Raw genomic sequence first — 26,545 nt, forward strand, 5'->3', positions numbered from 1 at the left:
AGCTTTTTCTGCTTATGTGGTGCTGAGGAATTGAACCTACGGCCTTGCGCATGCAAGGTAAACACTCTACCACTGAGCCACCTTCCCATCCCTCATCCCTTTCTTATAAGTATGTTTTCCCTTTCTTGTTACTTTCACAATTTTAAATAAAAATGTTTGTGTATATTCCTACACCAAACATTGCTATAGCATAGAAATATGTCAGTTACTGTATAGCCAGCAAAATGGTCCAACAAAATAAATAGACTAAAATAGTTCTGCCAAAATAGCACCTAGAAAATAGCACTCCAGTAAAAGTTTCTACTGCTGTTCTTATGTGATGCAGGCAACACGGCAATGGCTTAAAAAATATGGGCAGATATGAGAGGGAGAAGACAAGAAACTGGGGGAAAGATCTTAGTAGCTAACATATCCTCTCATGTATTTTATAATCTCAGAGCTACGAGGACTGCCAGAGCGTGTACATGGTGAACAAGATGGAAATGATTGACGAGTGGAATCTGAACTTCTTTTAAGAAATTATATTTTCCAAGGGGGAAAAAAGGCACATTTTAGTTTGGCTCAAAAAATAATGAAGATGAATTTCAACTTTAGTTAGTTATAGGTAACAGCTAGTAAACAAACTCTATTTTCCTGAATCTTTTTGGATAGAGCTCAACTATATGGAATAGTGATAACAATAATAATAAACACAAACCACACATCCTAGTCAGGGATTACACGCAATTATTTAACACTTCTACACAGCCTCAATCCTAATGGCTAAGTCAATAAAGTAGGGTCTAATAATTCTAATTAAAATTCTTCTTGATCACTGTCTTCTTCCTAAAACTTAACATGCATTCACTCTAACTTCATTTCTGCAGAATGAAAAATTTAAATGCTCTCATTTCCCACTGATTGAAAAAGTATTACAGTAACATTATATATCACAGAACACCAGCAAATGGAAAGTCAACTAGTATTATATCTGTAAAGCTAACTCAGGTTTCATTCTGATATATGTAAACCATGAATAATATATTTGAAAAAAAAAAACAGTAGTTGTGGTCAAATGTATTCTATTGTTATAACTTTAACAGACAACAATACTGTGTATTATAATTGTAAACATAAGTCCCCAAGAGAATATATCTAGGAAAAGAGACATTCAATGTGATGATGCACCTGACATCCTTTACAGACCCTGTGATAACCGACTGTAGTGTATCTAACTGACTGTAGTTGCTGAGTAGGATTCAGGAATGACCTGGGGAAAACTAGGTTTCTCACCCCACTGAACTACTTTACCAGCAATCATGATTGTGATGAAATACACTTAGCAAATTACACACTTAAAAAGTCATTAGAACATCCCGTTCTTGTACACTGGTGTAGAAAGGTCTTCCGAAGATAAAACAGTGTAGGCCTGGTTTAATTTTCTCAGCTAGTGCCATTATTATGTTAAGATCGCCCTCTGCTGTTAAATCAAGGTCTATCTTCAGGTTGCGAAGAGATTTAAAGGGCTTTTTCCCTTTCTGCCTACAAATAATGAACAAAGAAAAGAAAAAAGAAAACCAAATGTTATGATGTAGGAAATGTCCAAAGGAATTGAAACAAAAACCCAATGCATACAAAGTTGTTGTTCTAAGTTTTACTCACGTATCATCTTCTATATATTTTATTAGTGTCAAGGCTTTTCTGTGAAGGACAAGCAAAAACTGTGCAAGGAAAGTACTCCTGAGAGATAAACCAGGCTTCAAATGGAAGACCTGCAGGTAGAGGAAACATTTCAACACACAGGATTTCTTGCATTCCACTTATATAGCACACATCCCTGATAGAACTTTCAGTTATCTGGCAGGGAGCAATACCAGAGCCATTGCCACTGAAGCCCCTGAAAGCACTATGGTGGCAGCAATGGGTCTGCAAACTTTGAAGTCTTCTATTTCATCTTTATAAGTGGATGCAAAGCTTTCATTCTACCCAAAAACATGTCAATATTTACCTTATATATTAGATACTTCATGTTGTGCGCTTATAAAAGGGTAGAGATTGGGAGGAACTTTATTTCAGCTTGAGAAACAATCAATTGCAAGACTATGAATTATCCTTCAACTATGCAAAGTATATCACAGACCACATAAACCCAGATCCAAAATTTCTAACTAACATAAAGGACAGTCCCTGAGGCTAGTGCTCTATTCCTTGAGCTATAATCCCACTTCCAGCTGATAGGCTTTCCTGCCACAGCTGACTTTGAACTGTGATCCTCAGATCCCAGTCTCCTGAGTAGCTAGGATTAAAAAGTGTGAGCCAGAATGGATCAAGAAAATGTAGTATATATATACAATGGAATTCTATGCCTCCATCAGAAAGAATGACATTGCCCCATTTGTTAGGAAATGGAAAGACTTGGAAAAAATTATATTAAGTGAAGTAAGCCAGGCCCAAAGAAACATAGGTCCCATGGTTTCCCTTATTTGAAATAACTAGTATATATCTGGGACAAGCAGAAAAAGTCAGATAAGATGATGTTAAGCGAAATGAACCCCAAGATAGGGACACAAGTGGTTTTTTTCTTTCTTGCTACTGTTTCTAATGTATTTATAAGGTACCATGTGATTTTTTTGTTGCTTTGTATGTCCCTCCCCCATGGTATAACCCTTGTTTTCACTGTATTTGATGTTGGTATAATTTGGGGAGGGGAAGGGAAAAAACGAAATGTTTAAATAGGGATACAGGCTGACCTACTGCAACAATGAGATGTACAAGATGCTATGTTGAAAAACAAATTTTACAATTTTGGCAGGGTGGGGGGGGAGTGTAGTTGAGGAGGTGGGAGGGAAGGGGGAAAACAAAGGAGGAAGCAACAATGCTTGATAAGAAATGTACTCATTACCTTGCTCATGTAACTGTAACCCATCTGTACAGTATTTTCACAATAAAAAACTTATTTAAAAAAAGTGTGAGCCACTGGTAGTTGGACTAAATATTACAAATATTTCTCATTCAAAAGACAAATAATGCTCTCTCTTTAAAATAATAACCACTGAGTTATAATGTAGTGCTTGAAATTTAAAGAAAATGCTGGTTATTTGAAATGGGAAATAATGAATTATTTTTTTACTGATAATGTACTGAAAACTCACCATTAATAATTCAAAAGAAAAATAATTGAGACTTTAGATAAGCCACCAGCATTTTCTAAAGATAAGGACCTAATCCCCTAATATTTTATGTCTATATATTGCAAGGCCCCACAAGACATTTTTTAAAAGAAATCATCTTATTTGTTTACTCTCACGATATCTGATGTCATGTTTACCTGATCTAAGAAGGCTTTTACTAAAGTGTCTCTGTGCAGAACATCTTGGAAAATATTCCTATAAAGAAAAGACAAAGGCCCAAATGTTGAAATGATTATACAAGACTGTTTTTTTTACAACTTGCCACAATAGTCAGTAAGTTGAATTCTTACAAACATATTTATAAGGCTAGAACTCTACCATCTGAGCCACAGTGCCACTTTCAATTTTTGAGTGGTTAATGGGAGGTAAGAGTCTCACAGGGACTTTTTGGCCTGGGCTGGCTTTGAACTACAATCCTCAGATCTCAGACTTCTGAATAGCTAGGATTATAGACATGAGCCACTGGGTGCCTGGCTTGTTCTGCTTTTATCCATAATTGTTATTATTAAGTAGTTGCGCAAACGGGTTACAATTGCTTAGGTTAGGATATTAGTACAATGCTTCTTGGTCAATGTCAAGGCTTCCTTGTTAGGTGATATGAAAAGGCAGAGTATTACATACAAGTCAGGAGTGAAGCTATCGTCTGTGTAGATGATGGTATCCTGAGCCACGTCCTCTTCTGAAGTAGCTCTCCAGAATGCTGTCAGCTCTGATCTCATGTATCTACGCTGATTAAAAATATGTTCGTGACAGGGTGGCATCTGCCTGACGGTATTGACATCCACATCGATGTGTGTGGTGGGATAGGGGGCATACATGACTTGTCTGAAGGGGAGAACAAAGCTGCCAGTGGAATCCTGTCAAAATGAGAGGAAAACATATTGTCAAATGATATAAACCATTTCTTAAAAAAATTAATGCAGGTCAGGCATAAGGCCAGATGTTTGTAATGCTAGTTACTCGGGAGGCAGGAGGACTGTGAGCCAAGGCCAACCTGGGCAAAATTACTAAGATCCTATCTCATAAACAAAATAGAAACAAAAGCCCTCAGAGGTGGCTCAATTGGGAGGCCTTGGGTTGAATCCCAAAAGAAAGCCAACAGAACAACAACAAAAATAGTTTTGATCTTATTCTAAGAAATTTATCATGATCCTATGCCAACCTCAGTGACAATAGTGTTCATAATAACATTGATTTTAACACTGAAACATCAGAAACAAACGTCCAAAAAGAGGAGTGATCTATAAGTAAAATAGGTTTCTTAACTGCTCAGTGGCTAAAAACAAAGTCACTATGAGTTGCTGGTATTGAAAAGGCTTATAATACATTGTTTAAATTTCAAGATATAACATGCAGAATGTATTCCACTTGGGAGAAATTTCTATTTGAAAAATATTATCTAAATCAAGGATATATATACTCATACAACTCATATGTATATATGTATATACATATGTGTATATGTGTGTGTGTGTGTGTGTGTGTGTGTTAGTTACTGAAGTCTTGTTTGGCTTTTTCATTCATGGCTGCTCTCTGCCACTTGAACCATTCTTCCAAGTCCTGCATTTTGCTAGTTAATTGGAGGTAAAGTCTAGAGGACTTTTTTTGCTAGAGTTGTCCTCAGATCATAGCCTCTTAGTAGTTAGGATTACAGATAAAATGCCTAGCTCAGTTTTTTTAAAATTCTGAGATGTGTGGTGGTAACTCATACCTATTAATATCCAATTAACCAGTAAAAGGCCAGAAGTGGAGCTGTGGTTCAAGTGTAAAGCACTAGCCTTGAGCAGTAACAGGTAAAGGACGGTGCCCAGGTCTTGAAGAGTTCAAGGCCCAGTACTGACACACTGACTCACACACACACACAAACATACAAACAACAACATGCACAATTTCAGGGTTAGATAACAGTTATAAGGAACCATCTTGAAAATAAAGGTAAGTAATGATGTTTCACTGATGGTACCATCTATAAATTTGAAGACATATATACTCTGTTCAGAACTATGTAAAGGAAGTCAGTTTCTGGGCATATAAACATGAGACAAATTAAATGGTGATATTTATGAAGTATTTGTACAGAAAGCCTCAAAAATTATTTTTGTAGCTGGGCATCAGTGGCTCACGCCTATAATTCTTGTTCTCAGGAGGTTGAGATCTGAGGATTGCAGTTCAAAGCCAGCCCATTCAGGAAAGTCTTGTGAGACGCTTCAATAACCTACTTAGAAAAAGCTGGAAGTGGTGCTGTGGCTCAAGTGGTAGAGTGCTAGCCTTGAACACAAAGAAGTTCAGGGATAGTGCTCAAGCCTTGAGTTCAAGCCCTTGACCAGAAAAAAAAAATTAAAAAATAATCTAGACACACACACCACACATACATTATATATACACATATTCATAAACATATAAAAGTATATATTTTTCAAGTTGGTTTCACTTGTGATAAATGGAGACTATACCTTTAGCAGTCCTTGTACAAAGAGCCCTGACTCATATTTAAATGATGATTCTGTTTCACATAATCTGGAGCATTTCCTCTCTGCTGGTGTCAGAAAAAGGCATAATGTTCTCACTATCTACAAAAGAAAAGAGTTTAGCTTAAAATATGAAAGAGTCCACTGGTTTGCATATGAAAGAGATACAGAAATTTTGTTACTGTCAAATATATGCCAAGTAATGAGCATGCCTTAGTTATCTGGAACAGTTCAAGGGATACAATTCTTATTAAAAAAGAAATTCTTGTGGCCAAAGAAGTTTAGGAAATACTTTAAAACTAACTGCATGGTATTGCAAAGCCTGTGATATTTGAATACATACTATGACTCCTCTGGTGAGTGACATACAAGATTTCTCAGACTTATTTAACCACGGAACAGCCCTTTACTTTATTGGGAAGTATAATTGAATACAATAAATTGTATCTATACTTAGCAACAACTATCAAACAAGCACACAATTTTGAAGAACACTAAATGTAATTAAATTAGGTAGCATTACTACTGCTATTTCAATATTTCTACTTGTAAATCTTATTTTAGTGAATATCAAGGCGAGTGATATTTATCATATTTTCCTTGCAAATGATAGTACTATCCAAGCAAGCCATTGGTGAGGGTTTAGAAACCTCTGATTCTAATAGGATTTGTCCTAGAGTTCTATTAACAAAAATGAACAGACATAAAACTATATGAGTTCAGACTATATCGAGATCTTATTTTCAAGCAGTATTTTTAACTAAAGTGGGGCAAAGTTTTCTCTTAACAAAAGGCAAGCTAGTAAAGGTAAGAGGATGTCGGATGAGAACAATATGTAATGGAGTTTTCTTCCTTTATTAAGCTGACTGAGAAGACAGCCAATGGCACTCTAAAGTTTTGGGGATAAAGTCACCTTTTTGGCATACATAACAATAATCAATAAAAATACTAGTCTCTAGAGACTCAATGTGATGACAGAGGTATACTAATCTGTCATAGATAGTTGTATGAGAAATATAATTTTGGCAAACTGTATTTCCTGTGAGTATACAAGATATTTTAAAAATAAATAATGAATATGATTGTAAAGCAAATAATCATGTACAACATGTGAGAATGTGCACTTATCTCTGAATTCCTTCTAAATAAGGTTGAACAAAAGCACAAAATCCCTTAGTTACTGCTGAGTGCTTGGAAACAACTGTTCATGAATCTTTTTTTAGCACATGGGGTCCTGAAAGAAGGGGTCAGAGCGATACTGAAAGGGTAACCTCTACCTTCCACTCAGCAGCAACAGTCCCTTAAAAGGTTGAGATGTAGGGGAAAAATCAAAAGATAAAATCAAGATGACAATTAAATAACATTTTTGAGGCTAGTTTCAAAAGTGTATGACTACCTTTATATTTATTACAGTAAATGTTTTAGAATTTACTAGACACACATGAAAAATACCTAATATACAAATTTGCTCAAAAATATTTATGTACCACTAAGCCTGATATCAAAATGTAACTAATACCCAAATTCTTATTTAACAGGTTATTTCAAATTCATGATAAGTTGTTAGTAATAAAAGTCAGATCCCACTTGGGATTCTAACATGAATTACCTTATTTACTTTCTCTGCACTGCTACCTACTACAATAGAGCAGCCACAGGTCTGCAGGTGTGAGCTGATAGCACTGTAGGTTAAAGAAAACAGATGGAAAATACCGACTATAAAACAACTTTGCAAACTTACAGAGTTAAGTTCAGAATTGCTTTACATGCGATATACCACAACTATAAGCATAATGCTATCATTTATGTGTATAAAACGGGATTTTCTTGGGGATTTTCATAAAGATTTACTCATTAAAGTATCACTTTATAGCTGAAGAATCTGATATATAGAAAGGTTAAGTACTGAAAGTCATGTAGGATTAAAAATAATGTTTGAATTGTCAACACTAGTAAACTCAAGACTAAAGTGCTCTGACTCAAGCCACTGAGACCATTTAGGTTGAACCTCTGACAATACTATAATGACTCAAGGGAATGGATGCAGACATAAAAAGTAAATACCTATTGTTTCATTTGTCATTTTAAAACAAAAGTTTGTGATAATCTGCAACTGTAACGAAACATTAAAATAGGGGCTGGGAAGGTGGCTCAGTGGTAGAGTGCTTGCCTCACATGCATGAGGTCCTGGGTTTGATTCCTCAGCACCTAGGCAGAAAAAGCCGGAAGTGCGCTGTGGCTCTAGTGTTAGAGCGCTAGCCTTGAGCTGAAGAGCTGAGGGACAGTGCCCAGGCCCAGTGTTCAGGCCCCACAACCGACAAAAAATAAAACAACAAAACAAAAACAAAAACAAAAAAACAAACACACAACACAAACACTAAAATAGAATGCCAGAATACATAAATACATATACATAACTGAAGGTGTGGTTTCAGTTGTAGAGCACCAGCCTGAGCAGAAAAAGCCTAGTGTAAGTGCAAGACTTAGTTTAAGCTTTGACAACAGGACAAAAACAGAATGTAGACACAGCACTTAGTATGAGGGACTAACACATAATTCAATAAGTAGCTATTATGGTTATCATTTTCTTAGGAAGCAACAGAAAACTTTAGCTACTGGCCACTGATTTGAAGTGCCAGATACTTTTTTTTTTGTGATTTATGACACTCAGTGCTTCAACAACTTTATTAAGTAGATTCTATTATAATTTCTTATTTTACATTTTTCTTTCTGTGATAGAAGGGATTAAGCTCAGGGTTTCTTGCTTGTCAGCTAAGCACTCTACCACTTGGGCTTTGCAAGCAGTAAGGTGTTATTAGCATTTCCATTTTACAGACATGGAAATGAAGGCACTGAATCTTCTGGCACCAGGTTATGCCAAACCCCATGGTGATATGAAAAAAATCTGTATAGCTATTAACAATTTCCATTTCCAGGCCTAAATACAAAGAGAAGAGCAGACATCTAGCATGCTCAAGGTCCTAGGTTCCAGCCACAGAGCATAGGAAAAACAGACAAGTCAGGCACCAGTGGCTCACACCTGTAATTCTAGCTACTAGAGGCTGTGATCTGAGGATCAGGGTTTGAAGCCATCCAGGGCAGCAAAGTCCAAGAGACTCTTTTTTGGGGGGGACAGGGGGAGGCGCTCCGGTTGTGGGGCCTGAACTCTGGGCCTGGGCGCTGTCCCTCAGTTCTTCAACTCACGGCTAGCGCTCTACCACTTGAGCCACAGCGCCACTTCCGGCTTTTTTCTTTTTTGCTTATGTGGTGCTGAGAAATCGAACCCAGGGCCTCATGCATGCAAGGTAAGTGCTCTACCACTGAGCCACCTTCCCAGCCCTCAAGAGACTCTTATCTCCTATAAACTACCTGGAGAAAGCAGGAAGTGGAACTGTGATCTCCAAAAAACTACTTGGAGGAAGCTGGAAGTGGAACTGTGACAGAGTGCTAACCTTGAGCTCAGAACAGTGGCCCAGGCCCAGAGTTCAAACCCCAGTACAGGCAAAATAAAAAAAAAAAAGCAAGAAGAAACAGGTAACAATTTGGCTAGAAAATTCAGGATTTTTATGTGTGCTTCTTTAAGTTTAAGCTCATCGATAGCCCAACTTAATTTGAAAGGTTTCTTCTATCTTTAATGAAAAATAACAAAGGACAGAGATTTCTAACTACTAAGGAGATTTAGATTCTCTAAATTATAAAAGAAGGGATGTCAGCCAGGCTCTGATGGCTCATGCCTGCATTCCTAGCTTCTTAGGAAGCTGAGAGTTGAGATCACTGTTCAAAGCTAGCCTGTGCAGAAATGCCCATGAGACTCTTATCTCCAATTAATCACCAGAAAATGGGAAGTGGCACTGTGGCTCAAAATGGTAGAGCACTAACTTTGAGCAAAAGGACTCAGGGAGGGCTGGGAAGGTGGCTCAGTGGTAGAGCGCTTGCCTTGCATACATGAGGCCATGGGTTCGATTCCTCAGCACCACATAAGCAAAAAGAAAAAAAAAGCCGGAAGTGGCGCTGTGGCTCGAGGGGTAGAGTGCCAGCCTTGAGCTGAAGAGCTGAGGGACAGCGCCCAGGCCCAGAGTTCAGGCCCCATGACCGGACCCCCCAAAAAAAAGAAAAAAAAAAAGGGACTCAGGGACAACACCCAGGCCCTGAGTTCAAGCCCCAGGAGTGAAGAGAAAAAAAAAAGTGATATTATGTATATTACAGGCATAGAGTAGAAAAAATAAAACGTATCAATAATGGTTTAAATATGTACTGCTATCCCAAGAATAATATGAATAAGTATTCTATTTTCTTCCTTCTAGATTTTGTCATGAGTGAGCACGGATCTGTTTCTTTTTAATCCAGCATTTACAAAAAAAAAGAAAATTCTTACTTGAGAAGAAAGCCTTCATGACAACTGTCACCAATATCGTCATCATTGAGTACTGTATCAGCTATCTAAAAATGCACCCAAGAGGAAAAATTAGTCTAGCAATCACACAGTATTGAGAGAACACTTCTAACATCTTTTTATGAAGTCTAGATTCAATATAATATACTGCCCTCATTTCTGAGCATCATGAAAACCCATAAAACAATCTGTGTGTACTGCTATAACCTTTCAGAAGAACAAACTGAAATGCTGGTCAGACAGGTTAAGTAACAATTTTTACAACTTCCCCTTCTGAACGTCAGAGTCGGTGTAGACCTTAATGACAAAGTCAGCAGTAAAAATAGTTTCCTAAAGGTATCTATAAACATGCAAAATGTACCATATAAAATATCCTCAAAAATTATTAAGGAAAACGGTATTAGTGTGAGTGTAAATAAATTTTCACTGAGGGTCCTAATTTGCATTATTTCAAAAAGCATTGCATTAAATGCCAGTAGTAGTTATAAGGAATGATGAGATAAATTTAATTTTACTTTTGTTACATATATCAGGATCAGAAGGCTTGTTTGCAGCTCAGCAGTAGAGCAGTTAGCTAACATGATCAAGGATCTGGGTTCTATTCTTAACACAGGGGAAGACAGAAGGGTAAGGATAGGGGGTAGGGGGACTACTCGGTCAGAAAATTCAGGATTTTATGCATACTTACTTCGTTGTTAATATTTCATATTCATGATAATATAAAAAAAGTCTACTACTGAAATTAGAATATTGCTAACTGAATCATAACAGAATAACTCAAGTGAACTGATGAAACATATACTCCATGGGACTTACATCTATTTCTTCAGGAACACTGTGTGATTTCATAGATGAAAGCAGTTCCATTACAGGAATGACCTCCCCAGTAAGCATGGGAATAATACTCTGACCCTGCACAAAGAAGTAGAATAGTGACAGAAACCACATAATATGGGATAAGCTGGGCAATGAAAAATGAAAAGGAACAAACAAGGAATAATACCCATCAACGGAAATCCTTGGTACCTTGTTCAAAAACAGTCCCAAACATGTCTACTACTTAAAATATTTTTAAAGGATTTTTATTGGATTTAAATTTCCTTTCCGTTTCAGCTGTACTTCCACCTACTCAGAAGGCTGAGAACTGTGGATCTCAGTTCAAAGCCAGCCTGGGTAGAAATGTCTGTAAGACATGTATCTCCAATTAACCAGCAAAAAAAGCGGGAAGTGGAACTGAGACTCAAGCACCAGTCTTGAGCAAAAAGTGCTCAGGGATAGTGCTAAGGTCTATATGAGTAAAATAAACTCATAAAAAAAATGTTTCCTTTGGACAACACAGACTCTCTGGTAATCATATGCAACTACATTCAACAACATGTCATCATGCCAAATTTAGAAAGGACCTCCTCTGACATTAGTTATAAAATGTTTCTTAGTTAGAGATCATTATTATATTTTCTGTTTAAAAATAAGGAACGTCAAACATACTCTGAAATCCTAATCTCCAAGTTTCAATCAAAATGCAACTGCCACATTCAAAATATATAATCTACCCAAATATAAATCAAAATTATCTACAGGTGTTAAGCATTGAAAAAAACAGAAGCATTTCCTTTAGAGAGCTTTCAAAACAGTATTACTATATATTATATCTTCATCACTGTTTATTACATAGTTAAATGCACTTTTAAATCTGCATTTGTGGACTCAAGTTAATGGCACAAATGTGTAAGAGGTCTTATTCATTCACTGTCATTCCCCATCAATTTGTGAACAACCTCAGTATGGGACTTCTAGAGATGTAGGTGAAACTGCCAAATATCCATCAGTTTTTAGCTAAACATATTTCATAATCCGTTATTTAATTAGTTCAGTAACTTTTTTCCCACTAACATACTGGGAAATAGTTTTAATCAAATTCTTATATGTATTTTCAAATTAGAACCCCCTGCCTCCTTCCCCTCCTCTACATCTATAGCTATCTATCTATCTATCTATCTATCTATCTATCTATCTATCTATCTATCTATCTATCTAGAAATTTAGAAATTCCATTCTGTACTATAAATCTCTACATTAAATAGTTTTAACTTTAAAATACACACATCATATAGTAATCTCCAGAATTAATCAAACTCATTGTTTTTGCTCTTTAATTTTTGATTTTTTTTCAATTACAGTTAATGTATACACAATCCAATGAGAAAAATGACTGAATTTGTGTTTGATTTCTTTGTTAAGGGATTTTATCAGATGACAGCTATTTAGCACCCTACACTAGCACTGACTGAAGTTATTTCAGATTAGTGTATCAATCTCAAAACAGTTTGTTCCAACTAACGCTGTTGGAAGTGCAAAAGGTAAGATATGTAAGGACTCAATTATAAGACAACACTTCCTTTTCAGAAAGGATAATTTTGGGATAATCCGCCCCCTCCCCCCCAGCCTAGGTTTAAGCACATATGGTATATTTTGACATGGAATCTCAGACAGTTTTTGCTGTATGTAAAGGAACAGCCTCACCAAAGCTCAAGAACAAAACTCAGGCTAGCTGAGCACTGAAGAAGAGGCACAGGAAAACCCACAGGTTTCTTCTCCTCTTCATATTTCTCTAGACTTCAGAAGGGCAATGTTTTCCTGTTAAAGTATCTAGTTTGTCCTAAATATACTTTCCTCCTGACACAGGAGGATAACATTTTTAAGAAGATCCCTTGGGAAAAGAGGAAGAAATCCAACCTAGCAAGTACAGGTTTCTAGTTTAAAAAAGCAAAATCCATCTAAAAGAATTTTACTTGGTCCCATACTTATCTTGAAATAATGCTTCTTAATAATTCTGTAAGTATCTGTGGTTAAAAAGTTGGTAAAAGTTGTCCCATTCCTGGGGACCATACTGACTAATCAGCCAGTAAAGACTGGGTGTTTCTATAGGAATAGGGAACCTATTTCTTAAAGTCTCATACCTTTCCCCAGACTTATCTCACCTGGCCTGGAAAACTACTTACAAAATTACAAGCATAATTATTTGTAAAGATCATTTTTATATATTTCCTGTTATGTCCCCATATTTTCAGTTTGTTTTCTTTTTTTGCCATTCTTCCCTTTTGGTCATGCTAAGAAAAATGAGAGAAAAGACAATTGGACATGTTTACAGGATTCAAGTTTAGCCAGGTACAGGTGGCAGTGGCTCACACCTGTAATCCTAGCTGCTCAGGAGGTTGAGATCTGAGGATCTTTTTTCTAAGCCAGCCAGGGTAGGAAAGTCTGTGAGAATTTTATCTTCATTAACCACCAGAAAACTGGAAGTGGTGCTGTGACTCAAAGTAGTACAGAGCTAACCTTGAGCAAAAAAGCTTAGGGACAGAGGCCAGGTCCTAAATTAAAGCCCATGATTGTTCCCCGCCCCCCCTCCCCCCCCCAAAAAGAAAGCTTTACAAGGAGGATCAATGAAGGGGGAAGTGTGCCAGGGCAATGAGAGGTAAAGACAAGAACATGTCTCCAGTGGAGATTTCTCTCCAGGGGAATTTCATTGCCTATAATGATGTAACTATTATCTACCACAGCTATTCCCTTGTAATCATGCTGCTTAAAAGCTCTACTGTCTGTTCCCCAGGTCATTCAGACCCCTGGGATAAACACAGCATCCCTTCCTAGAGTCAATATTACAGGGAGCCTAACCAGTAAGGTAAAGAATACTATTGGTAAATTTAATATTAAAACAAACAGATCTATCATGAGATAAAGTGTAAGTTGCAAGAGTTTTCAAGGTTTAACACTACAGAAATATTATTCTTAGTGCTATGTCTTCACCCTCAGACAAAAACTCCTTAGGAGTATATTTGTTCTCTTCCTGGCATAAGCTCCTCTGCAGAAATAGATTCTCAAGCCATATCTTAAAAATGCAGAAACAACCTTTCATTTTTACTATGAATATGTGATCCCAAACTTCTGTGCAAACAGAAAAAAGGAGCAAAATATTAATTTGTTGATTGGGTGGGAGGGCGGGGGGAGGATGGGAAGGGATAGGAAGGGGAAACAAAGGAGGAGGCTACAATGCTTGATAAGAAATGTACTCATTATCTTGCCCATATAATTGTAACCCCTCTATACAGTATTTTCACAATAAAAATAAAAAAATATTAATTTGTTGAATGCAATTATCATTGGGATTACTTAAATATTTCAGATATAAAATAAAGGACTCTTCTATATATCACCTTTACAATATAAAATTTAAAACAATAAAATAAAGAAGTTTTCATCTTGCTTATTCTTTACATCTTCACAAGGACTGTGTCATTTTCAGGCTTACTCTGTCAAACAAATGTCTTCAAGGCCTTCAGTAAAGGTAGCCATCAGCCTTACATATGCTGTGGGAAGGATGGCATTTAATAATTTAACAGTATGCAATCTGCACTTTACCTGATCTTCCATTCTCTCTGTGCCTTCTAAGACAATCTTCTGGACATTTTCTTGCCTTTCCTAAGCAAAGAACAATAACAACAAAAAAAACCTTACTTTAAAAAATTTGGATACTTGTCCATTTTTCACTGCAGATATGTTCTTGTGTAATTTAATTCACAGGAAAAATACTTTCTACTTCAGGAGAAAATAGCATAAGGAGGCAGTAAACAAACTCAACAAACCAACAGCCTCACAGACAATAAAAATAAAATAAGAACTGTCTTTAGTCTGTAGTGAAAAAAAGGCTGATTTAGCTGAACATGGTCAATGTAACATCTGCAGTTTCAGAAAGGAAAATGACCAACTTTTTAAACTAAACAAGGTCCAGCTGAAGCTGAGGATGTGCAGTTTGTGTACTCTTAATGAATTTCATAAAGGGCTGAAAAATAAGAAGGCAAACCTGGAAACAGAAAAACAACTTAATCTATTAAAGGACATTATTTTCCCTTAAAACCTGGAGTCTTATAAAATTAGTGATATTTTAATGGATTTTGGGGTTGATATTAAACCAGAAAGTTATAAAAATTAAATCTGTTCTCTAGACATGCCAAAACTATCTAAAGTACAAATTTCATTATACACTAAACCATATGATTTAGAGGAAAACAATAATTATCTCTAGCTTGATTTATGAAATTAAAAGTAATCTTTCCTAGAAATCATCTGGTGCAACTTCACTTTTCAAATTTGGGAACTTAAGAGACATGACAGGGAGCAAGGACTACTTGGCTGAAGTTTGAGAAACAAATATTTTTGAATTATTATACATACACAGTAAGTGAAAGACAGGGTCATGCAAATGAAAGAAAATCAAAAGGTTTTAGAATCAAATGTTTCATATTCTGAGTTTCTGACCTTTTCAAAGCTATAGCTTTTAGTTTATACATAGAGCTACCATGTCCTACTTCCTTTTTCAAAGAGAGTGAAAGGAGATTTATTTCATGGCAGCCAAGGGGCTTCCAAACACCTTCAGCTGTCTTTGGAGGTACAGATACTAGTATTAGGTTAAATAGGGAGATACTAGTATTAGGTTAAATAGGGAGTTATGAGGCAGGATGAGACGCTATGAATAGTTAAGTCCCAAGTCACAGGCAGGTTCAGATGTGGTCAAAGGCAGTGTCAGGTGGCCAGACAGTCCCTTATCTCAGGATGGCTTAGATGGTGCCTAAGTTACAGTAATGGTCATTGGTCACTGTCAGATGCTCCCACCCTTCCTGGATTCCAAGATGTCTGCAGAGTGACTACAGGAGAGAACGGCTTCTTTACTGTGAAGATTACAGACACTAGACCAAATCACTAGACCAAATCTATCAGTAGCTAATAGAACAGTCACAAAATAAAGAGTGATTGTTGCTAAATGAATATAATTAAGCAACTATATGTATAGATATAAAACACAATATGTATATATATGCAATATGATTGATGCTAAATGAATATAATTCTAAAAATTAGATATAAATATATTAGAAAATAAACTTTCAATGACCAGGTCAGCATGCTTAAAAAGCTCAAAAACCACTCACCTTATGCATCCATATTCTTCCTTTCCGAATAATATGTGTTAATCTATCAACACACACTCTGTGAAGTGGAAGGTAGAAACTAAGTTCTGTCTGTGGAAGTATAATCGACAGTCCATATGTACTCCGATCTCCATTCCAGTTTCCATCAAAGATTAATGAAACAATAATTACTCCTTTTTCAGACAAGACAAAAAACTTTACATCTATAGCCCCACTTTCTGCATTGCGAAGAATTTCTCCATTCAGAGTGTGGTTGGCAAGAAAAGTTATTTCTCCATCACTGAGAAGTACTTGTTCTGTCTTTGGAGCCCAAATATGCCTTACTCTAGGACCAAGAATATTGTCCCAGTAAGCAAAGGTGGCTGCTAATAAAGGTGATTCACCACTTAAAGCGATCTCTGTCTTGGCAACAGCTGGAGATGGAGGCGGGCAGAGAGTCGACATCACGGCATCCCAGCTCTCACATCATCCAAATGCTCCAGTGATATCTAATCAAGAACCTTAAAACAAAAAGCAAAAAACAATGATTAAGTCCAGCAATTTTAAAGACATACACCCAAACCCTGAATAGTTTAGAAAAATGTTACATACATACATTCTTAAAACAGAGCCTCATTGTTCCCAAACACCTAACGATATGTACAATTCTAGTGTGGTTGGTATTTGGTCCCTCAATCATTGTAACTAGAGAGTAGGCAAAACAGGAAGGGAAGGGGAAGACTCAGAGACTGTGACACTTGTTGTGGGTTGAACTGTGTTTCCCCCCAAAAGATATGTTCACTCTTGACCTTCTGTAGGTGTGACTATGATATATTTGGAAATATGGGCAATCAAGTTAACCTGGAGCCATAATTGGTTAAGATTAAAACAAATCCTAATCCAGTGACTGGTGTGCTTTCAAGGAGAAGGGGTAGGAAAGAGGGGGAGACATGTAGGCACAAAGGGAAGACTGCCATGTGAATGAAGCCGAAGGGCAGGAATGATGCAACCAGAAGTGGAAGAATGTCAAGATTCCTGGTAACCAACAACCACCAGAAGTGGAAGTGGTCTGGTAGGAGGCTTCATGAGAGGATTATGCTTCTACCAACGGTACCTTCTGAGCTTCCAAAACTGAGAAAAAAAAATTAGCTGCTGCTGTCTTAAGCCATCTAGTTTATGGTGCTTGTATTTCTAGAAAGGAAATGCAAGAGAAGAGCTGACAGCAGAAATCACTTAAATCTGTTAAAAGAACAACCAAAAAAAAAATCACCAAAACTCAAACTCAAGGCTGGAGGCATATTTGTTAGGAAATGGAAAGACCTGGAAAAAATTATATTAAGTGAAGTAAGCCAGGCCCAAAGAAACTTAGGGCCCATGGTTTCCCTTATTTGCAATAACTAGTATATGTCTGAGTCAAGCAGGAAAGGTCAGATAAGTTGATGTTAGAGAAATGAACCCCAAGATATATATTCAAATGTTTTTTTTTCTTTCAGGTGATTATTTCTAACACATTTATAAGATTATTTCTTTGTTGCTTTGTATGTCCTTCCCCCATGGTATAACCCCTGCTTTTACTGTATTTGAGGTTGGTATAATTTGTGGAGGGGAAGGGAAAAAACAAATCGTTTAACTAGGGATGCAGGTGGATCCATTGCAACAATGAGATGTACAAGTCGTTATGTGGAAAAACAAACTATACAACTTTGGTGGTGGTGGTGGGAGGACTGGGGGGGGTGGGGGGGAGGATGGGCAGGGATGGGAAGGGGAAACAAAGGAGGAGGCTACAATGCTTGATAAGAAATGTACTCATTATCTTGTCCATGTAATTGTAACCCCTCTGTACAGTATTTTCACAATAAAAAAAAAAGACTGGAAGCATATCAAAAAATGAGCAAAGTCCTCTTGCCTCTAATAGTAATGTTTTGTGCTGTTGCAAAACAATTATACGTGAACTTTCTCCTGGACAAGATCACATATGAAACAATTAAAAATAATGTGCATGTAACAAAAAAATCAAACACAGTCCTATTGCTTTAATGAACTCTGGGTATGAGGGTACTAACACTGACACTAAAATATGAAGAGAAAGACAGTTACTATATTAGTCAAGAAAACAGGACAGTTTATTATCATTGTAAAGAGAGTTTTGGATACCAAGTGGCTAGAATAAAAAAAGCTTCAGTTATATAGAACATGTAGAGAACAGAAACAATTGATGAACTCTGTCCACACCTTTCAGTCTGCCTTGAAAATGGGCACAGAGGTGAGCAAACAAGTTCACAGCTAAGTTAGAACCAAGAGCTCAACTTGTACATCTTAGTATATCAGTGATCCCATATATATTGCTCTGAAAAGACATAGTCTATGTAGTATTAGTATAAACTGTTGTAAACCACATAAAAAAGACCTAAAGACTTAAAATGAAAAACCTAAAAATAGGTAAGTTTGAAATTGTGGAATCTGTTTAGTAATGAAGGGCAACTAACAGGTGAACTATATGCTATACTTACGCTATACCTATTTTTGCCTATATGATTGCTTTGGGAGATACCATTTGATTTATAAAAAAATTAGTATCAATGTAAAATATATTACTTAAAAATATTATCTACACCTTGTCAAGAGACTTCAGCATCTAATAAAAAGCAGTGACTTCTATTTTTAGAGCCTTAGGCGAATGCACACAAAGCCTGGCTTTATAGTTTTTAAAGTTGTATTTTCAACTTCAGAAATTTATTTAGGTATTTGCTTCCTATAATATGCCAGCTTAATACTCTCAAGAGGCCACAGTGGATGTAAGTTGTACAGGTTGTTTAAAACATCCATTGTTTCGGATGTAACTGAAACAACTGATAATGAGAAGACACAGTAATGTAATTTGCATTGAAAACTGTAATGATGTTATTTCTGTCATCATTTTATACTACTGATCAGGAGTGCAAGGTTATAAATTAAGCAAACATACAAATAGGAAATCATACATTAAAACATTTACCTTTTATTCTTTCTTTTTGGATAAAAGGGGTAATGTCGTAAAGGCAACATTACAATTCTAATATCCCATTACTATTTTGAAAACAAGTGTTTCCTAAAACAGAATAGAACCCTGGAGCAAAATCTGATTGAATTATGGGAAATTTTTTTTACCTGATTGTGAAAATTAAGGTATTATAGACCACCAATTACATTTGGTTTTACTCCTAGTAAAATTAGAAAGAAACCCAAGAATAAGATTATGTTAGGTTGTTTAAAACTTAAATGCTACCAAAAGAAATAACAGTTGTTGCTCTTAGCCTTAGGGCACACATGAATTCCCCACATCTTGAAGCTACAGAGAGTACTTAACAATGTATACTACTTTATCTTTAAATAATTACCCACGATAAAGTCTAACTTACAAATTAGGCACTATGATACTAACAATCATAACAAATAATAAATAGAACTACAACAAGATATATGAATGTGGTCTCTCGCAATATCTTACTTTACTAAACTGGACTCTGTGCTGATGGGAGATAACACAGTGTCTACATGATGAGATGAAGTAAAGGAAGTGACACATGTACTGTGACTTAGCTTCAGGCTACCACCGACCTTCTTACACATCATGCAGGATCATCTGCTCCCAGTGATACAGACTCACTGAGCTGCGAGGACGTTGGTGATTACATGTCAGGAGCAGATAAGGCTGATGGCTGAGGAGACTCAACACTTGAGTTTTTTTGCTATCATCTTTTGGAAGAACACTGTACTTGGAAGTGATCTCTATCTTTTTACCTCTGCAAAGTGTTGCTACAAAGGCTATATCCTCCGGTGACTTTAATGTTGTGCTTTGAGCATATATTCTATAACTTTTCCCCTTAATGTCTGAACATGTCAAATTTTGGCAGTGTCTATGCTGCTGATTATGTCTTGGTTTCTTGTTCCTCTTTCTCTGTAGATTACCAAACAATTTGTTCCAATTCCTCATTTGTTCAACTTCTCTGTGACTTTCAATATGTTTTTACACTTAGTCATCAAGAATATCAGCAAATCCTTCTGAATCAAATGGTGTTTGTAGCTTCTCCAATAAGTTTTGTATTTTTCGAACTAAATATTCCTGAGTCTGTAGATCTTAGTGACTGAGTGTAGACTGTTTTCTTTCCTGCTGGTAATGGGGCTTAAATTCGTGTTAGGGCACTGTCCCTGAAGTTTTCTTTCTTTTTTTTTCCCTTCCTTCCTTCCTTCCTTTCCTTTCCTTTCCCTCTTTCTTGCTTTCTTGCTTTTTCTTTCGTGCTCAAGGCCAGTCCTCTATCACTTGAACCACAGCTCCACTTCCAGATTCTGGGGTTAATTGGAGGTAAGTCTCTCATGGATTTTCCTGCCCAGGATGGCTTTGAGCCATGATCCTCAAATCTGTCTCCTAAGTAGCAGGATAACAGGTGTGAGTCACTGGTGCCTGGCTTCCTTTTTTTTTTTTTTTTTTGGGTCCGGTCATGGGGCCTGAACTCTGGGCCTGGGCACTGTCCCTGAGCTCTTCAGCTCAAGGCTAGCGCTCTACCACTTGAGCCACAGTGTCACTTCTGGCTTTTTAAAATTTCTGCTTATGTGGTGCTGAGGAATCAAACCCAGAGCCTCATGCATGCAAGGCAAGCGCTCTACAACTGAGCCACCTTCCCAGCCCCGGCTTCCTTCTTTTTTATGGAAGACTTTCATCTTTTTTACTTAAAGGAAGTACTTTATAGCTTCTATTTGACATATCCAAATGACCACTATCACTACTCCTGTGCTTTGGGGTCATTAAGTACAATAAGGGCCTTGGGCACAAGTACTGCACTACCATGATAGTGAACCTGACTATTACAATGGCTACTAAGGACTAGCAAGCAGGCTGTCAAGTGTACAGTAGACAAGTGTATGCTGGACAAAGAGTTGAATCATGTCCTGGGTGAGACAGAGCAAAAAGGTGCAAGAGTCCATTGTGCTACTCAGAATGGGATGCAATTTAAAAAACCTTACAAACTGTCTATTTCTGCAATTCTACATTTAATGTTTCTGGTCTGTGGTTGAATGTAAGTTACTGAAAGCTTGGAGGTATGTGTGGTGGGGGACTAAACCTAAGAAATGAAATATCATAGAGAAGTATTATTAGGAAAGTTGTAAAAACTAATTTTATTAACTCTTGGAGTTGTGATCTCTGGTAAGGAAAAATCCAATCCAGAAATGTATTTTCTGGTGAAAGTACATCTGTGGAGAATGGGTGATGATAGTATGACAGCCCTAAAACCAGTTAAAAAAAAACCAACAGACTTTTACATATGTATCTTGTGTATATATTGCATTAGCTACTCAAGAAACTACACAAACTACACAAAGCCAGGATCCAAATTGGGTGAAATGATGGTTTGCCATTCCTGTCAACCAAGCCCAGGTTTCGGGAGGGTTTACTCAATACTTTCTAGAAATAATCCAAAATATGGGACATCTGATTACATTAATTAGATTCTGTTAAGACTGTTAGCAGATTGATAAGTTTGAACTTCCCTTTATTTAAACATTTGATAAATCAAATATCAGCCACCTTTTTCCTGATTAGTATTTAGAAAACTGACTGGCCTGCTGCTAGTGTAACTCAGAATTCTACCATCCTACTACTCTCACTTCTAGTAACAATGCTTTGGGGTAGGCCCTAAATCAGCTCACCTTCTAAAACAAGAGCACTCAGTACCACTGTAAGAGCAGTGAACGACCTGTAACATTAGACTCTTGGTAACACTTCAAATACTCAAAATTAGGTAAGACTCAAAGATGTTACGTTCACAACAGGGCCATTTCTCAAACACCAGAACTTCCCACCACCACTCCCTTGGAACCTACTCAGTTCTGCTCAAAGGTAGAACTGAAAGGAGAATTTAATGTTTCTTTCTTCTTCTTTTTTTTTCTCAGAAAGCAAATACTGGACTGCCAACATAGCTAAATAAAGAGGCTATTATTTTTTTTTATCAGCTTCTTAAGTTATATATAATTATTTCCTGGAGCATACAAATGTTGGTTCTGTGTACAATCTAAAATGTAGCCTATAATTTCTCTCATTTTTATTTCATATATGAAAAAAGCACAGTCATCCTGAGGCAGTTTGTAGCTGATGAGGGGTTTTCCTGAGTGGCAGGGTTTGGTGGAGGTGCTGCTGGTTAACAATGCCTGTGGAACACCCCCATCATACTGTAGTCCTCCCTTTACTTTTTCGTGTGTAGGACCTGTGGTCAACCTTTGTCCAAAAACATGAAATGAAAATTTCCAGAAGAAAGCACTTCACAAATTTTCAATAGCACACTATTCTGAGTAGTGTGATAAAGTTTTAGGCTGATTGCTCCATGGTTGTGAATTCTCCTTTTGTCCAGAGTATTCACACTATATATGCAACCCACCTTTTAATCACTTAGAAGTTCTCTTCAAGGTCAGATCTCTCTGCCCAGGTATAAAAGTGCTTGTGTTCAAGTGATTCTTATTTTCACTTTGTTAAGTAAAAATATAAAAAATACAGGAAGTGGGAAAGGTCACATTCACAGACCTTTTATTACCACCTTTTGTTGTACTTGTTCTATTACTAGCTACTGTTGTTACTATCTCCCCTCCCCCCCTCCTTCTCCCTCTTGTCTGTATGTCTGTCTTTTTCTCTTCTTTAGTGCCAGTCCTGTGGCTTGAACTCAGGGCTTGTGTACAGACCCTGAACATTTTTACTCAAGGCTACTGGCTCTACACCTTATGCCAAAGCTCCATTTACGGCTTTTTGGTAGTTAATTGGTGATTTGAGTCTCACTGACGTTCCTGCCCTAGCTGGCTTCTAACTGTGATCCTCCGATCTCAGCTTCCTGAGTAGCTAGGATTACAGGCGTGAGCCACTGATGCCTGGCTGTTGTTATCTCTTACTGTTTATAAACTAATATATAACTAATTTCTAAACAATCACAGATCTCTATGTAAAGGAAAAACATGGACTATATAGGGTTTTACGGTATGTAAAGGTATTAACAGGCTCTATCATCTGAGAAAGAGAGACGACGTACTTCAATTATTCGCATTCTATATTATAGTATCCCATATATTAAACTCTGAGGTGCTCCAAGGTTGGCTAAAGGTCCTATTACCATTTCCAGTCCTGCACTGAAGGTTTTTCTGGACAGAGGGAGAGTCTTTCCTCTGCATCAGTGTTGGTGGAGGGAAACAGGGTGAATAGGAATTTACTCACATGCCAGAACCAGACAGTGGCTCCACGAGATCCTAACAATCTCCGAAAGGGCCACGCTTTCCCTTCCCTGCTCCAGACAGGTCGGTGCAATTCACCCTGTCCAGAAAACGCGTGAATGCAGAAGTAATCAGTGCACTTCTGCAACTGATTACCATCACAATGGTTACTTCCTATTTAATCAGTGTGGGCCACCTCAGAGCGGTGAAGCCACCAGCTTCAGTCCCGCAGAAGGGGAGGGCCCGCACCCCGCACTGGGGCGCACGCACACCCGTCACCAGATGTCCGCACTCCTCTCAAACTTCTGGACGCAGGTCCGCAACCTCTCCCACCCGCCACGTCCCCTCGAGGGTGGGCTCCCCGCCGCCCCAGCCCCGGCCCCGGCCCCGCGCCCCAGCCCCGGCCCCGGCCCCGCGCCCCAGCCCCGGCCCCGGCCCCGGCCCCGGCCCCAGCCCCGCGCCCCAGCCCCGGCCCCGGCCCCGCGCCCCAGCCCCGGCCCGGCCCCGGCCAGGCCCCGGCCCCGGCCCCAGCCCCGGCCCCGGCCCCGGCCCCAGCCCCAGCCCCAGCCCCAGCCCCGTCCCGGCCCCAGCCCCGTCCCGGCCCCGGCCAGGCCCCTCAGCGCCCCAGGCTCCGTTCTCATCAGCCCGGGGGAAGTGGGCAGCGCTCCCTACGGCTTCCCCCAACGATCCTCGGAAAGAGTCGGGACCCGGGCATGCGGGCGAAAAGCAAGTCCGAGGCCCGGTCCCCATCCAGCTCGGAGCCCGGGCCCGCAGACATCCAACTCCACCAGTCACTAAGGCTGGAAAGCCCGATGGCGCTCCGAGAGGGAGACCGCGGGGAGACAGCCCGCCGTCACCCCTCCACCACCTCACCAGGCTGACCCCCACAGCCGACCGCCCGGGCTGGCTCCTCGACTCACCCACACCGCCAGCACCGCCAGCGCCGCCAGCGCCGCCGCCGCAGCCCCCGGAGCCTCAGCCGCCGCCGCCGCGGGCGCAGGGACGGCAACCGCAGCCCACCCGACCTGGCCACGCCCATCGCCACGCCCCCGAGCACGCCCCCTCGCGCATCCCAGGAGCATCAGGGCCGCCGGGCGCCGCGTTTGTTTACTTCTCGTTTGTTCAGTTCGGGTGTTTTTTTTTTTTTCTCCTTGTTTACCTTTAGCTAATATTGTGAACGCAAGTGGAAGGGAAGAAAGACGGGGAAACAAAACACGATACTACGCACCTTCTACACAGACACCTCCTGCTGAACTCCCACAGAGAGAAGGAACCGGGCGGTACGGGCTACTGACGCACCAATCGCCATTTTTCTGACGGGCGGAACAGGTCCCTGCGTGACGCACCTCTCCGTCCTTACGGGGCACTGTAGGTTAGGTGTAGGCGCTGTCGATCAATGGGGGTGGCCTGTGAGAAGGGGCGGGGCGGGCGGTGCTAATTTTCCCGGTCCTCGTGGCTGCAGTCCGGGGTGCTGTCTGCGTTGGAGAACCTGCCCAGGGCCTCAAAAGCCGTTGGGACTTGGAGCGGGTAGTTGTTAGTAGTTAGCGTTAGTGGCTGTGAATGGCTTTACTTTTGCTGGTAAGGCAGTGCAGACCCAACATTGTGATGGGCGAATGGCTTGATTCTTTCTGGGCAGCACACTTAGCTGTCTTGCTGACCTCGCTCCCAGCACTGGGAGACAAACCCCTGGGTTTGTAAACGTCATTGTTGCTGATTGCACACATATGCCAGTGTGTTAAAAACAAAAGCTTGTGAAAAAAGGCACCATTACGTTTGATACGGTTTAAGGTTGATTTTATTTTTGTTTTAGTCTGTGTATGTTCGTTTTTCACTACATATTTGTAGCACTGAGCATTAAACGTTTGTTTAAAACATTAAACAAATGTTTTAACCCCCCACCCCACCCCCAATTCTAACTGCTCTACATCCTGAGCTCCAATACACGCCTCAGCTTTCCAAGAAATCAGTGGGGGGTGTGCGGGGGAGTCAGTTCTGTGGCTGTGGACAGCTAGAGGGGAGGGACAGCCCTAGATGCTAGGATGAACGTGAGCTGCTTTGGACATAAGCTGTATATCTTTGTTGGGATGTCTGTCCTTCTGATAATGAGAAGAGCACTCAGAATTTGGGGTTCTTAAAACATATACATATTATATCTATCTGTCTATCGCAGATAGATAGATATTTGTCTTTGCTGAGGAGTGTGTATTCCACCACCCCAAATTCTGAATGCTCTTCTCATTAACACAAGGATAGACATCCCAACAAAGATAAATATACAGCTTATGTCCGAAGCAGCTCCTGTGTTCATCCTAGCATCTAGGGTTTGTAAGGTCCATTCCTGGACGGCGAACAGACCTCCCCCAGTACCTGCGTTACCTAGGCAACTGGGACACCTGGAAGAGGTCACATCTGCATCCCCTGAGGTCACATCTGAATTTGATGTGGCCACACTTTTCTCCGCCCATACCCTAGATAAGGCCTAGCCCAGGCCCAGATGCCCTCTCTCTCTGCTCTTTTCTAGCTCTTTCTCAGCTCTTTCCTTCTCTTCTCTTTCCCAGCTCTCTTCTCTTTCCCAGATCTCCCAGCTCTCTTTCCCAGGCCTTTCCCCACCACGTGGAGGACCAAGATGGCCTGGTGCCTGCCGGAACATGAATAAACCTACTCCTTATCTGAATGCCACGTGCGTGGTGCTGTTCTTACTCGGCTACCTCTTTTTAAAAACCTAACAGGGTTGTTCCCTCCCTTCTCACTGTCCATGGCCACAAAACTGATTTTTCCCCCATCTTTTTGGGTATCTGAAGAGTATATTGGAGCTCAGAATGCAAATGGCAAAGTAGAGCACTCAGCATTTGGGTGCCTTAAAACAAATGTTTTACTACTCAACGTTAAAATTCAGATAATAAATCAGGTTGCCATTGGTTCACATCTGTAATCTTAGCTACTTACAAGACTGGCATCAGGATAGAAGTTTAAAGCTGGGGGCTGGGGGGGGGGGAAGTGTATCTGAGACTCTATCTCCAATTAATCACCAAAAAGTTGGAAGTGGATCTGTGGCTCAAATGATAGTGTAGCCCTGAGCAAAAAACAAACAAACAAACAAAAAACACTAAGCAACAGACCCCAGGCCCTGAGTTCAAGCCCCAGTACTGGCACGAGACAAAAAAATTAAACAGCATGTTTTAATCATTTACCGAGGAAGGGAGGAATGAATACACAAAATAAATTCTTCATCTACCTCTGTACCCTCTGCAGGAATAGTCCCTTTAAACATGTTTATTCATACTAACCAAATACTAATTACTGAGTTCGTACCCTGTGTTA

The 26,545-nt window shown here is 39.2% G+C and overlaps 1 protein-coding gene and 1 long non-coding RNA gene across 6 annotated transcripts; one reads left to right on the forward strand and one right to left on the reverse strand.

Moving 5' to 3' along the window:
• Window positions 1-3: 3 nt before the first annotated feature.
• On the reverse strand, window positions 4-24,548 carry C9orf72 (C9orf72-SMCR8 complex subunit). Of its 5 annotated transcripts, none has more exons than XM_070008384.1 (11): window positions 24,453-24,548; window positions 16,019-16,518; window positions 14,451-14,510; window positions 10,848-10,943; window positions 10,014-10,078; window positions 7,248-7,320; window positions 5,624-5,740; window positions 3,792-4,027; window positions 3,308-3,365; window positions 1,642-1,751; window positions 4-1,521 (listed from the first exon to the last, which is right to left on the reverse strand). In XM_070008384.1, exons 2-11 carry the CDS (start codon window positions 16,460-16,462, stop codon window positions 1,335-1,337), a joined length of 1,446 nt encoding a protein of 481 aa, XP_069864485.1. In that variant the 5' UTR covers window positions 16,463-16,518; window positions 24,453-24,548; the 3' UTR covers window positions 4-1,334. The 5 variants fall into 5 exon arrangements, with proteins under 5 accessions (XP_069864485.1, XP_069864468.1, XP_069864476.1 ...); XM_070008367.1 differs by lacking the exon at window positions 24,453-24,548 and adding an exon at window positions 24,145-24,229; XM_070008375.1 differs by lacking the exon at window positions 24,453-24,548 and adding an exon at window positions 23,229-23,390.
• LOC138817761 (uncharacterized) lies at window positions 23,412-25,876 on the forward strand. The gene is made up of 3 exons (XR_011368916.1): window positions 23,412-23,539; window positions 24,390-24,592; window positions 25,783-25,876. It is a non-coding gene; the product is annotated as an uncharacterized lncRNA (long non-coding RNA).
• Window positions 25,877-26,545: the final 669 nt, after the last annotated feature.

This window comes from Dipodomys merriami, unplaced genomic scaffold (genome assembly GCF_024711535.1).
Source record: "Dipodomys merriami isolate MVZ:Mamm:240054 unplaced genomic scaffold, mDipMer1.0.p SCAF_11, whole genome shotgun sequence".
NCBI classification, from domain to species: Eukaryota; Metazoa; Chordata; class Mammalia; order Rodentia; family Heteromyidae; genus Dipodomys; species Dipodomys merriami.

Excerpts from the sequence above, each read along its gene's own strand:
- C9orf72 (XM_070008384.1), bottom strand. The coding sequence starts at position 16,462 with ATGTCGACTCTCTGCCCGCCTCCATCTCCAGCTGTTGCCAAGACAGAG. Across the intron at positions 7,321-10,013 it reads CATGAAGGCTTTCTTCTCAA|TGCTATCAGCTCACACCTGC; the intron begins GTAAGAATTTTC and ends TTTAACCTACAG. Across the intron at positions 4,028-5,623 it reads TTGTACAAGGACTGCTAAAG|GATTCCACTGGCAGCTTTGT; the intron begins GTATAGTCTCCA and ends TCATTTTGACAG.